This window comes from Oryx dammah, unplaced genomic scaffold (genome assembly GCF_014754425.2).
Source record: "Oryx dammah isolate SB20612 unplaced genomic scaffold, SCBI_Odam_1.1 HiC_scaffold_12, whole genome shotgun sequence".
In the NCBI taxonomy this organism is placed as follows: domain Eukaryota; kingdom Metazoa; phylum Chordata; class Mammalia; order Artiodactyla; family Bovidae; genus Oryx; species Oryx dammah.
The window spans coordinates 7,500,729-7,514,201 of NW_024070196.1; the positions used below are offsets into that span (position 1 = coordinate 7,500,729).

The window sequence follows — 13,473 nt, forward strand, 5'->3', positions numbered from 1 at the left end:
GTTTTTATGTACTTCTTACCCTTAGTTTTGCGTTATTTTATATTGATACCTATTCATTACTATAAGTGTTGTGAACTGCTTTCTGAACCAGGGCATGCAAAGTGTAAGCAAATGATAAATTAGATGGGTATATCTAGCCTCTAATTTTAATTGTTCTCTAGCATTCCTTATTAGATTTTTTTAAAAAGCTCCATCTCCCTAAGTGTTTTGCACTATAGCTAGTTTAACATATCTGTACATTGTGAATTCCTAGATTTTAGATTAAGAGTGACCTAAGGTTGAAATGTTAATTAAATGTTTTAATGTTCTGTAGCTCTAAAGAAAATAGTTGGATAAAATGTCAGCATATAGGACTATTTTAAACATTAGAAAAAAATCATCTCTCTGAAAAGAAGGGTAATTGTACAAGTTTGCCTAATCCTTTTGATCTTGGCGCACAGCAATACAGACTTCAGTTGAGATTAAAACTATGAATTTCAAAGGAAACATGGCCTTCAGTGTATAAAATATATAACAGCTGGTTGACTACTCCATTTAAAACTACACAATAACAATCGTAGACAGAATGATTCTCCTGCCAAAAGATGCACAAGTGCTTGATGGTTATATCAAGATATGATACTAGCTCACTTTTCTTTAGTAATGGTATAAATGTAGCAGCGAGCGTGTGCTGTTGGCTGCACAATCTCTCTTTTGCCCAGCAGTTCAAGGGCAGTTTAGAAGTACAGAACTCCTTTAGTGATTTCTCTATCTGCCTTTCAGTCCACACTTCAGTATGTTGTTGGCTAAATTTCATTCTTTTTAACTGTCAGATACAATTTTTATTCTTAGCATCCCACAGTTTTTTCTAGATCCTTAATGCTCTTTTATTTTCCCCCTTGGCATTCATGAATTGTTGTTCTTCATGTCGGAGCTTCATGCATACTGTTTAAGCCCCAGAGTTAAACTTTTCTCTGTAGCTAATATAAAATCTGTTTTACATTTTTGTTATATATTTACATTAAGGTCAATATCTGAATTCTGAACCATTTTGTAATATATTTGTAATCAATATGGGAGAATGTTAAGCTCATGTTAGATTATAGTTCATCAAATACTTTAGTATTTTCACTGTTGTGTTTCACCTGAACAAGTAATCCTTAAATAGGTTAATTAAATGCTTTTTTTTTTTTTTTAAAGGATTAATGTGAATTTGTCACATCTTGAAAAATCCCATTCGGAAAGCATATCCACATTCTGAATTTGTATCTGTCCAGTATGAAAAAAAAATGTTGATTTTTCTCTTGACCTTTCTTTCTCACAAAATTTGATGTAACAGCAATTTTTCTTTTCTATTTTTTTCAGTTTATTTCAGAAAAGGAAATTATAGGTAAATTAAAAATTTGCTGGAGTTACTTGGATTTTTCATGAATCGAGAGCCAGCATTTAAGGAGTTAATGTATCTTATTAGAGGGACAGGAAATCTGGCAACTATTGCAGAAACTAGACCTAATGGTGCACACAAACAATTTGTCAGTCTTCTTAAATGTGAATAGCTTTCCGCAAAGTGGCTGCTCTTGCTTTGTTTGAACAGGCTAAACTTTTCCTTTTTGGACTTTAAATCTTAGAAGTGAAATGTGATCCACATATTCAATCAAAATCATTTAATTCAAAGCATATTTTGATTGGAACAAAGTTGACATGGAAAGAAACTCTAGAATAAAAAAGTTGAAAGGACTTTATATCATATATTTAGCAGGAAAATTTGAAACAGTTCTAATTAGGCTGAAAAAAACAGCTTTCTTCAATGTAAATTACAAAGGTCATATATCAATGTTAAGGAAACATTACCACTAGTGTTTGAAATCCAGCACATGCAAACATAACAGACCAGTTCATTTCAAATCTGTTTGTGTGTGTGCGTGTGTGTGTGTTATAGGAAGGCCTTATTACATGTATTTAAAATGAAAAATACTTCAAAATTCCCAGTTCATAATGTTGTATATTAACATTTTTGCCAATCCAAACATTAACTCCTTTGAAACTTAGTACTATCTACACTCAAATGAATTAAGAGTCTTAATTACTTGTACAAAAAGTCACAAAACTAATTTTTATGCTTTAAACTATTAAAATATGATTAAATGCAGCTTATAATTAAATGCATATCAAGTCAAGAGAGTTAGTTAGTGATTTTTATTTTATTTGAAACTTACAGCTATGGCATTTTGTATATTGGAACAGAATCAGGCCTTCTCAAAGCCTGGGGGTAGAAATAGTGAGGTAGGGGTACAGAGATGTGTACCTGGGCTGCAGAAACCTATTTCCTTCTGGTTATATAATTATTTCTATACTTAAATAAAATTTGACCTGCTTATTTGATTTTTATAAAAATTATTTATGCTATAGATGCCAGTAGCTTTTATTTAGCTGCTTTTCTAACATTGCATGATATGAGAAGATTTAGCAAAAGTGTAAGTAACTATTAACATTAATCTGGGAATTACAAGTATGAGAAACACAAATAATATACAATTAAGGTTTCCTGATCATGAGGTAAACAATTATCTGATAATTTCTTTTGTTCATTGAAATTGGTTTTCTTGATTTTACCTAAATTTTGCGTTAGAAAAAATTTGATTTTTTGAAAATAAAAGGCAATTGCTAGAATATTTCTAAAGCATGAGCAGACTACTAAACATATGATTGCGTTATATTTTAGAATTTTTATTCTCAAATAGCTTAGAATTTCTTTGAAAAACCAAATGATTTCTGCCTAAGTTACTGTATTATTTGACTCCACTATAAGAGACAAGAATAATTTTGTGTAACATTTTTCAGCAATAAATAATTCATTTCCTTAATGGGTTAGTTTCAGGAAAACATAGATTGTGATCTTTCAGTGAGATTTATTGTTAGACACATATTCATATATGTTATAATTATTTCTGACACAGGGCTACACAAATGAGTTATTTATGAATAATTTACTATTTTCTTTATAATATTATGCCTTTAATTTGTTGATGTTCTGCATGTGGACCAAACAAATGAAAGTTACTAATAAGTGTTTGTATTTGACATCTGTATACTGTACTTTTTAGCATATCTCAAGTGTTTTAGACTCTGCTTAATAGATCTCATTAAAAAAACAGATATCAGCCCCAAGACAGTTTGTCAAGACTAATATGAGTCCCCCTGGATTGGACTGACAATTCATGTGAGGCCTCATACAGTAGTCTTTTCATAGTCTTATTTGAACCTTAACAATTGAACATTAGTTACTGATTTATTTTATAATAACTCAGATGAGCTGAATATTATTGTATTGTGTTGGACATTTTAGTGGATTTTCTTTCTTACAAATTTTACTCAGAGCACACATTGGATGTAAATGATGTCTAGCCTGCTAGGGAAGTGCTAACAGTTGATTGGTTAGGTTTGAGAGCAGCATGGGAAGAATGTTACTATCCCCTAGCTGCAAACCGTATTTAACTCCAGTCTTAATGAGGACTGTCTGTCTTTAAAGGCTTTGAAAAATCTCAGATGCTTAGCATTCCACTGGCATATTTTTATATTTTTTGTGATGCAAAATGTATATATAAACAAGTATTTATATAAAGAGTATCTTTAAAAATCTTATGAAAGAGAAATTAAAGAATTTTTAATTTAATGGGTTGGAATCTCAAAAACAGAAGTTATAAAATGTATTCCCAGGGTTTTCCATTTTGAATTATTTGTATTTTTTTACCCTTAATAATTTCCTCCTGCTTGTCCTCACCTCTTCTATCACGTCTTCAGTAACTGCATTTGTTTATTATCATATACTATTGGTTAGGCAGTTGTTGCTCATTGGTATCAAAAGAATGTTAAAGTCCTGAACTGATTTTGTACTAAAGTGATTTTTAAACTTTTGGAAATTCCCATATATCCGTGGTCGTTGTCTTTGTGTGTTCCCTTTAAAAGCTCTGTTGTAAGAAAGAGCTGAAGACTGCTTTAGCTTTTTAAAATGTGTTTAAAATTTATTCATAAAAGTAACGTGTGTATCAACCTCTGGAAGAGATTTTGCCAATAATGTGATAAATTACTGGGCAGCCCCTTACGGATTGGCCAGTGTAACAGGGTAAGGGGAGGCCCGAACTGTGACACTCTGGCCATTTTTGCATGCACGTTTGTGACATAATGCGAGCATATTGCCTGTCATTTCAGCATTTTTGCTGAAACATTTTGATGTGGTGTCCGATGTAAAGGTTTAAGCATCTAAATCTAACCAACTTCACCATTTTGAATGTGTGTAAAAAAGTAATCAACATTAGAAAGGCTCACAATTCTGTTTGATAACACATAAAATAAAATTGCCCTAGTTTTTAGAGCTTTAATATTGAGAAAATTTGTACTGCATCATTTGCTGAGCCTTCTGGAATTTTATAGTCTGAAATCACACCACCACCGACACTCAGGAGACTCCTGACTGTTTTATCTTATTAAACAATTTTAAAATCATTAATTTTTAATTAGCTTAGATGCAGGGTTTCTTTTTATCGTTTCAATAGTGTGTATATATGAACTAAATGTTTTTTATTTAAACTACTGGCGAGAGTATTATTTACATAAATAAGTGTAGGTTCTTCCTTACAGTACCTACTGTGAGTTTGCTTCATGGATTCACACATTTTTGTAGACTCAGAGATATTACTTGCTCATCTATTATTGTAGAGCTTTTCAGCAGCTGATTAACTCAGATTTTGAACAACAACTAAAAAGGATGTAAGCTCAAAGATATGTACAGGTCCTTCCCTGATTGAAAGTTCTAATTAAGTGAATTGGAGAAAATTAACTGAAATTAGCTGTCAGAAAGTCACATTTAAATGAGTGATGAGCTAGTCTGGCAGTAAACATTTAAATGATATAAATTGCCATTTAAGTGTATGGTTTAATGTTTGTCATGCATTAATGTGACATGAGACTGCAGTGACAATCAAGCAGCTTGCTCTAATTTGAACATATTTAGGGCTTTTGTGTAGAGAGTGCTGCACACAAATTAAGACAATTGCTGTTTTTATGTGTCACTTTAAACATGTACTCCACCCCCACCCCACACTCTCATCGCTACCCAAGGCTGAAATTAATGAAACAAACGTATCATTTTTTGTGTGCAATTTACATCAGTAGTTCCTGGATTTTCAGATTAATTTTAAATCTATGAGCTTAACATAGGAATTTACTGAAAGTTATTACAGTCCCTTGTCTTCTTATGTCAAATAGGAAGTTTTGTGCTCTCTTAGCTGTTTACTAAATTTGTAAGTATAGTGAGTTTTATAAGAGATGCTTTAAACAGTAACTTTTCCTTTGAAACTGGCTAAATATTTTCAAGGCTTATTTCAGTCCAGGTGTACTTTGAAATATGAGAATTGTCTAGAGTTTTATTTTTACACTCTATGATATATGATATATTATGAAGCCGTGTTAAGTGTTATTAGTTAAAGGAAATATATTATTTGAATGTAACCATAAACAGTTTTTTTATTCATAGGCCCTCATTTTAATAAAGCACATATCTACACAAGTGTACACCTGTGAACTTCTGGAACATCTTTTGTCACAAGATTGTGTATCTTATTGGTTGTTTGCTAGACAAGTCAGTCAATTTTGTTTTAAAACCATCAGTTTTCTTTTCATAATATTGATAACATAGCATTAAGCCACACCAAAAATGCATCCCAGTCATGCACTTATGACTCTGAAAATAAGAATTTCAGTGTGATACATTACCTGATGTAACTTGGTACACTTCAAATTAAACTTCAGAGTTTGAGAGCTCTGTTATTCAAACAACATCATTTATTGATAGACTAGCCCATCATGGTTTTATGTTGGAATAATTTTTAACAACATTAAATAATATACAAATGAATACTTTTCTTTAAAAAAAGTCTCTGCTTATGAAAACTCTTTAGCTTTTTAAACTTTATTAAGTTTAGCAAACATTTATTGGCACCTATGGTGTTTTAGGTACAGTGCTTGTAACTCTGGGAATGTGGTGATGAATTGGAAGTGATCTTGAGCCCAGCATTTCTACTGAAAACTTGATTATGTTCATTCATTATTTATTGGACACTGTTATGTTTATAGCATCAAATATTCAGTCCAATTTGATATTATTACATAGAATAATAATCCAGTAATTACAAGGATCACTCCCAAGATCTAATCTGTTGGTGCAAAATCTCGGTTGAAGTAACCAAATGATTTAGTTATTGTTGTTGCATTGGGCAGCAGAATGTTTTAATTCTAGAAAAACTATAAATATTTCAAGTGAATAGTCAGTGTTTAATATTTTCACATTTGCTGTTTCAAACCAGCCTTTACACTGTATGACCTCCTTTCTTTGAAACATAAATTGAGTACCTGCCAGGTCCTGAGTTACAAATGTGACCAAGATAGACCCAGTCCTGGTCTTCACAGTGCTTACAGTACACAAAGATGAATACTGAAATATAAACAATCTGTTGTAATTCAGTGTGAAAAGTGCTGCAGAGTCTCTAATTATAAAAAAGGAGAACAAATTCTAGTGGAAAATAAGGACTTTAGAATAACTTGGTTCACAGTTTAGAGTTAAACTTCAATGCTTATTCTAAATTTCTCTGTATCTTAAAAATAGAATTCAGCATAATAATAAAAACTACATTTTTTTTTTCAGGCCCTGGAGAGTGAATTTGTTTCCTGCCAGCTTCACCAGTGGATTGACCTCATTTTTGGCTATAAACAGCAAGGACCAGAGGCTGTTCGAGCCCTCAATGTATTCTATTACCTGACCTATGAAGGAGCTGTTAATCTGAATTCAATAACTGATCCTGTATTAAGAGAGGTAGGTTACCTGATTGAGTCTAACATGTATCTCTAGACCAGAAGCTGTTAAATGCCATCTTCCCCACGCTTTCATTTTACTGATGATGAAACTGAAATGGCAGCCCACTCCAGTGTTCTTGCCTGGAGAATCCCAGGGACAGGGGAGCCTGGTGGGCTGCTGTCTCTGGGGTCGCACAGAGTTGGACACGACTGAAGCGACTCAGCAGCAAGCAGCAGCAGCAGCAGCAGCACACTGAAACCAGCTGGGTAGAGTAATGTGAGCAGGAAAGCCTTTAAGTTAGTGACCTGCCTGGGACTTGATGTTTGACTCAGTATAAAACGAGAACTTTTCCATTTTGACCCCATTAAGGGAACAGTAATCATATTTATTATTTTTATAACCTTTAAGGCTATTCACTGGTTTAATGAACTAGGAAAATAATTTGTTAAAGAAATAAGATTATAAGCATCAATCTATTTAAATGTGATAAACACATATTTATGTACAAGTACACATATAACCAAATAGAAGTTAAGAATAAAGTCTGCAGCTTTTGTACATCATCATACTTGGTGCTGGACATTATTGAGAATTGTTTTATCCTTGTCATTGATTTTCTTAAGTAAAACTCAAAACACGGTTTTGACAAATACAGTATTCACCAAAAAGTCTGTGTGTGACCTTAAATTTTTTAAAGTATTTTAATTTAATTACTCTTCTTCTAGTTAACATACCTCATATACAAAGATGTATGTATATTAGTGAAATTGAACAGATAAAACCTTATATGTCTATACAATTTTAGAAGAAACCAGGGAGTTTTAGAAGAAACCAGGGAGTTTGATTCATAGGGAAAGTTGTCTGTCACTGTAAAGCGAACGTCATTTGTAGTAAGTAAGGTTTGTTGTTTTTCACTGGCACTTGATGTATTTCTTTATAATTCTATTCATGACCTTATCATGTTGACCATATATGAAAGTACATATTTAAATATATTTGCCATCATGTATCATCACCTGGTTTATGTGCTAGATAAAGAAGATTGGTACACAAACAAAAGCACTGCTCATTTGATGCAGTTTTCTTAACTCACATAGGTTGAAATTGCCGTTTTTTAGTTTAGTTTTGAACGGGATCAGATGGGCTCTAAAAGACACCATTTTTCAGTTCTTTGAAAATGTTCCTTCTAGGGGACATTTTATTAGAGCAACAACTGACTGCATAACACAAAATATACAAAGAGTTCTGTGTATGAAACTGAGGTTGGAGCAAACGTGCAGTTGTTTACAGAACAGTAAATAATTCATTATTAGAACAGAATTGAATATGCCCATTTACTTTCTTTTTTATTGTTTTAACCAGGTTTGAATAGTGGTACTATAAATGTCCATAATTATTTAATACCTGCTCCTGTGTTTTTGTATTCCTTTGTAGTTATCATCCATATTTCTACTTCTGTGACTGGAATCAGTATATATTTGGCTTTGTCATGTCCTGTTTACTTAACATACGAGCATATATTATTTTATGTTGCTATAAAATCTGAGTAGTTTTAATTTTGAAATTCCCTTATATTCTGTAGAGTTGCAATGAAAATGTACTTAATACTATTTCTCCCAATGTGAGGGTCCTATTCCTCTTTTTAAGACTTGTGTGTCCAAGTCAATATAGCTGAACCTTTCCCATCATTCAAGTTTGTGCAAGCTATGAGCAGAAAGGATGGCTCTCTGTAGCTCTGTGATGCTGCTAGTTAAAAGGTGAATCATTCCACCAGCTAGGTGTTTTCTCTATAGATCAATGTCATTGGCTCTTTGTGTTTATTCTCGACTGACCCACCCTGCTTCTCACACCTCAGTTATTTACCAAAGGAGCTTATCATATACTGTTGGCAGTATAATCTAAAAAAGCAATGGAAATGTTCATTGTATCTATGCTGCCCAATACAGTAGCCACTAGTCACATGTGACCATTGTGTGTTTGAAATGTGGCTAGTGTGACTGAGGAACTGAATGTTTCATTGTAGCGAATTTAAATAGCCACATATGGTTAGTGGATATAATATTGAACAGGAGACATCTAGAAGATTGTGGTGTATCTTTGCTTACCAAATTTTCAAAATCCAGATTCTAAGCATGTAGTCAGACAATGGGACAATAAATGTTCATTAAATTAACTTGGTAGAATATTTGAAATTGGGGTTCCCAGGTGGCACTAGTGGTAAAGAATGTGCCTGCCAATACAGGAGATGCAAGAGATGTGGGTTCGATCCCTGAGTCGGGAAGATCGCCTGGAGGAGGGCATGGCAGCCCACTCCAGTATTCTTGCCTGGACAATCCCACAGACAGAGGAGCCTGGCGGGCTACAGTCCATAGGGTCGCAAAGAGTCGGACACAAATGAACACACAGTGACTAGTGACTGTATACCATTTGAGACTTTAGATGTGTATTGACATATATGTGCTAACCAGATTATATTTTTTCTTTCACTTTAACATGTCATGACTTCAAATATTGGTTTCTACTATGGTTTGAGTTATAACTCAGTGGCATTGAGTATATCCACATTGTTACGCAACCATCACTACCATCTATCTCCAGAATTTTCATCTTTCCCAAACAGAAGCTCTGTATACCTTATACAGTAATTCCTTGTCTCTCCCTGCCCTCGGGCCGTGACAACCGCTATTCTGTTGTCTCTGGGGAATTTGATTATTCTAGGTATCTCAGATAAGTGAAATTATACAATATTTTTCCTTTTGCAGCTGCCTTATTTTATTAAATTCTGTCCATGTGGTAGCATAGGTCAGATTTCCTTCCTTTTTAATACTTCATCATATGTATGTACCACATTTTGTTTGTCTGTCAGTGGATCTTTTGGGTTGCTATTATGATCATGCATATATTAATACTTGTTCAAGTCCCTGCTTTCAAGTCTCTGGGTATATTCTGAAGTAGAATTGCTGGATTATATGGTAATTCTGTGTTTAACTTTTTGAGAAACTGCCATATCAAGTAAGCTTTCAGTATTTTTCATGATCAGCATTTGCTAAAGACTATTTAAAACTTAAAAAAAAAGTTTTAAATGTTTATTTATTTTATTTTTGACTGTGCTGGGTCTGTCTTGTTGTGCAGGCTTTTCTCTAGTTGTGGTGAGTGAGGGGCTACTCTATAGTTGCCATGCTTGGGCTTCTCATTGAGTGGCTTCTTTTGCTGCAAGTAGTAGGCCCTAGAGCTCAGTAGATGGGGGCACACAGGGTCAGTTGCCCCATGGCACATGGAATCTTCATCGATCCCATGTCCCCTGCTTTGGCAAGTGGATTCTTAACCACTGGACCACCAGGGAAGCTCTGTTTAAAACTTTTGCTTTAAGTTTCTTTGACTTCTTTTTTCCCCCACAACTCCAAGTAGTTAATTATTAGCAAATTAACCTTTAGCTGAAGAGCTTTCCAACTCATTGCACCCTATTTATATACATATATATCGTGTATTAGATTCAGCATTCACTCAAAAACCATGACCTAATATATTCTAAGTATGGTGGGTACTCAGTGTTCTTGAAAGACTACATCAATTCATTACTTAGCATTATTCATCTAAGTATATATACTTCCTGAATGTTATTGAAACAAATGTGATCTTTTATTATATCCACTCCATATTATGGTGCTGAATTTTGTGACACAACACTGTGATACAGTTGAATCAACAAATAAATGTGGATTTGATTCCTGGCCCCAGTGCCTATAGTTGTATGACTTAGCTCTTCCTGAGACTTTGTATATGGAATTGGTAGGATGATGCCCATTTCATGCAGATTTAAATGACATATAATAGATAAAAAGGCCTGGCGTGGTACCTTTCCCATCATAAATACTCAACAAGTGTTAGCTCCTTCCCTTATGTTGTTCACTGTTAAAATGTTGAGTTAGAAAACCCAGCTATAAAAAAGAATTAAGAATTATCAGTTGTATCTTAAAAAAAATCATAAAATGTTAATGCTAGAGAAGTTATTAGAGACTGTTTCCTAGAGGATTCATACAGAGTTCATTGTAGAGTGAGACAAAGAGAAAACAAAAAACAAGACTAGGTCATTAACTTCTTTTCAACAACTTTTTACCAAACTTAAATTATGTGATAAGGTTAAAGAGTGAAAAGGTGAGTCCCTGCCCTCATCAGCTGTAGTATGTTGTCTAGTGGAGAAACATGGATAAGCACTTCTAATACTGTGATAAATTCAGTATAGAGATAAGTACACTATATGTATGCACAGGTCTGGAGACTAGGCACTGAACCTGGGCTGCAGGTTCCAGCATGTCTGGGCAATGAGAGGCTGGAGCTGGAGATGGCAGGGTGAATAGGAACACTTGCTAGCGTTAGGAGCGAAGGATAGCTGCGCAGGAGAAACTGCACGAGCCTCCTGCACATGGTAAAAGAGACCATGGTGGGGAATTAGGTCTGTGGAAACAGCTGAAGGTGACGAGAGAGAGGAGCCAGAAAAAGTAGTTTTAGGAGAAGTCCATGCCGGTCCAGTGGTGAAGAGTCTACCTGCCAATGAAGAGGACAGGTTTGACCCCTGCTCTGGGAAGATTCCACACGCCACGGAACAGCTAAGCCCACACACCGCAACTCCTGAGCAAGAGTGTGTGCGTCAGTCGTCCTGACTCTTCCTGAGCCCGCGTGCCCTAGGCTTGCACTCCACAGCTAGAGTGTGTGCGTCAGTCGTCAGTCGTCCTGACTCTGTGACCCTGTGGACTAGAGCCCATCTGATTATTCTGTCCGTGGGATTCTCCAGGCAGGAACACTAGACTGTGTTGCCACCCGCTTCTCCAAGGGATCTTCCCGACCCAGGGATCGAACACATTGCAGACAGACTCTTTACCATCTGAGCCACCTGGGAAATCCTGGGTGCACCGCAACTAGAGAGTTCCCCCTCACGACCCCCACGCTGACCCCTGTCACTCACGGCAACTAGAGAAAGCCCACCCACGTGCGGTAATGAAGACCCAGCACCACCAAAAATAAATAAAAAATTTTAAAAAAGTAATCTTAACTGTATTATAAGTGGGTTGGAGCATGTATACTTTATAATCTGTCTCAAAGAAGACTGAACAAACGACTGAAAACTCTTCGTTGGATTATTCTAAGGATCATTAGAGAAAGAAGCTTGGATTAAATAGGACTGTGCTGTGAATGGGATGTGAACAACTAAACACAGTGAGGAAAGGAAATAACAGAGCTTTTCAGTGCTTTATTAAGAGATAGCTTACACATGATACAATTCACCCACTCGAAGTATACACTAGTTTTAGTTTATTCCCAGAGTTGTACAGGCATTACTACAATTTAATTTTACCTTTTGTCACTACCCACAAAGAAACCCCGTATCCATTGCCAGTCACTCTGAGGGAGTTTTTTTTTAATGGGTAGGTAATTTATGATGTTTCTCTGTTAATTGGAAAGCTCCAAAGAGAAGCATGTGTCCTAGGAGTATGTAATAGGCCACTAAGCTCTATGAGAAAAAGAAAAAAAAAAAAAATCCAGAGCACAGATAGATAAGCCCTGGAGAGCAGGAAAGAATACAGTCTTGTGTGGGGGGAGTGGAAGGTCAGCCTGGGGCTGGTTTAAGTAACTGTCCGTGAGTGAGGTGGGGAGGCAGCCGCCTCTATGAGAGTTTGTACCAAGAGTGAGGTAACATTTGTGGAGATACCTTATATAGCGATAGGTGCTTAACTGGTACTCAATAATATATAAAGTGTTATTTCCTTTCCATGTTGTTTTTCTCTGTTCTCAATAGCAGGAGAATAGATGTAGAAAAAAGTTGAATAGAGAAGGTATGTGTGTGTGTAATTATACATGTGGAGAGAGAGAGATGGGGGTTTGGCCATAGGAGTATGGTAGAATATCTATAAAAAAGAAATGAGAGTGGAAGGGTGGTCAGTGAAATTGTTAAAGGGATATTGTTGAAATGGTGGCTCTAGGCTGGTTTGGATAAGTAAGAAAAAGGGCTGATAAATTGGAAGAGTTTGTTCTTTCATTAATTATTCATTTATTCAGCAAATACACATTTTGTTCAAGGTCCTAAAAATACAGTGATGAGCAAGAAAGTCAGTCAAAACCCCTTCCCTCATGGAGCTTGATACACAGAAAATAAACAGTAAAAACTAAGTTCAGTTAGTAATAAGTGCTATGAAGAAAAAAGGCTGCGTAACAGAATACAGAGTGATGTGGAAGTAGGACAATCTTTCAGAAAGATTGTTCACAAACTGCCTCTCTCTTCATAAAGCTTTTCCTCCTGCACTTTGAGAATAACTTGCATTTGTGCGTAGAACCCAGGGAGGTAGCTCCCACTGCTCCATCTCCAGCCAGCCTTGTGCCTGCAACCCCGTGCCAGGACAGCCTCCAAGTCTTCAGGTCTTGCTACTTGTAAAGCTTCCACTACCGCCATCTTCTGATTTGCTCTCCACCCCAGCTCCAGACTGTCCCATCTTTCCTTCAGAATCTCGTTCTTCTAAGAGGCTTTAACATCTCTGCTGCTGCTGCTGCTGCTGCTGCTGCTGCTGCTAAGTTGCTTCAGTCGTGTCCAACTCTGTGTGACCCCTGGTGGCAGCCCACCAGGCTCCCCTATCCCTGAGATTCTCCAGGCA

At 35.6% G+C, this 13,473-nt stretch overlaps 1 protein-coding gene across 5 annotated transcripts in view; it reads left to right on the top strand.

Annotated features, from left to right (window-relative positions):
- Window positions 1-13,473, top strand: part of LRBA (LPS responsive beige-like anchor protein) — a 748,625-nt gene that overhangs the window by 660,844 nt on the left and 74,308 nt on the right. For all 5 annotated transcript variants that reach the window (XM_040251453.1, XM_040251452.1, XM_040251455.1 and 2 more), the window contains exon 48: window positions 6,680-6,847. In XM_040251453.1, coding sequence (XP_040107387.1) covers window positions 6,680-6,847 — 168 coding nt within the window. The remainder of the gene's footprint in view (window positions 1-6,679; window positions 6,848-13,473) is intronic.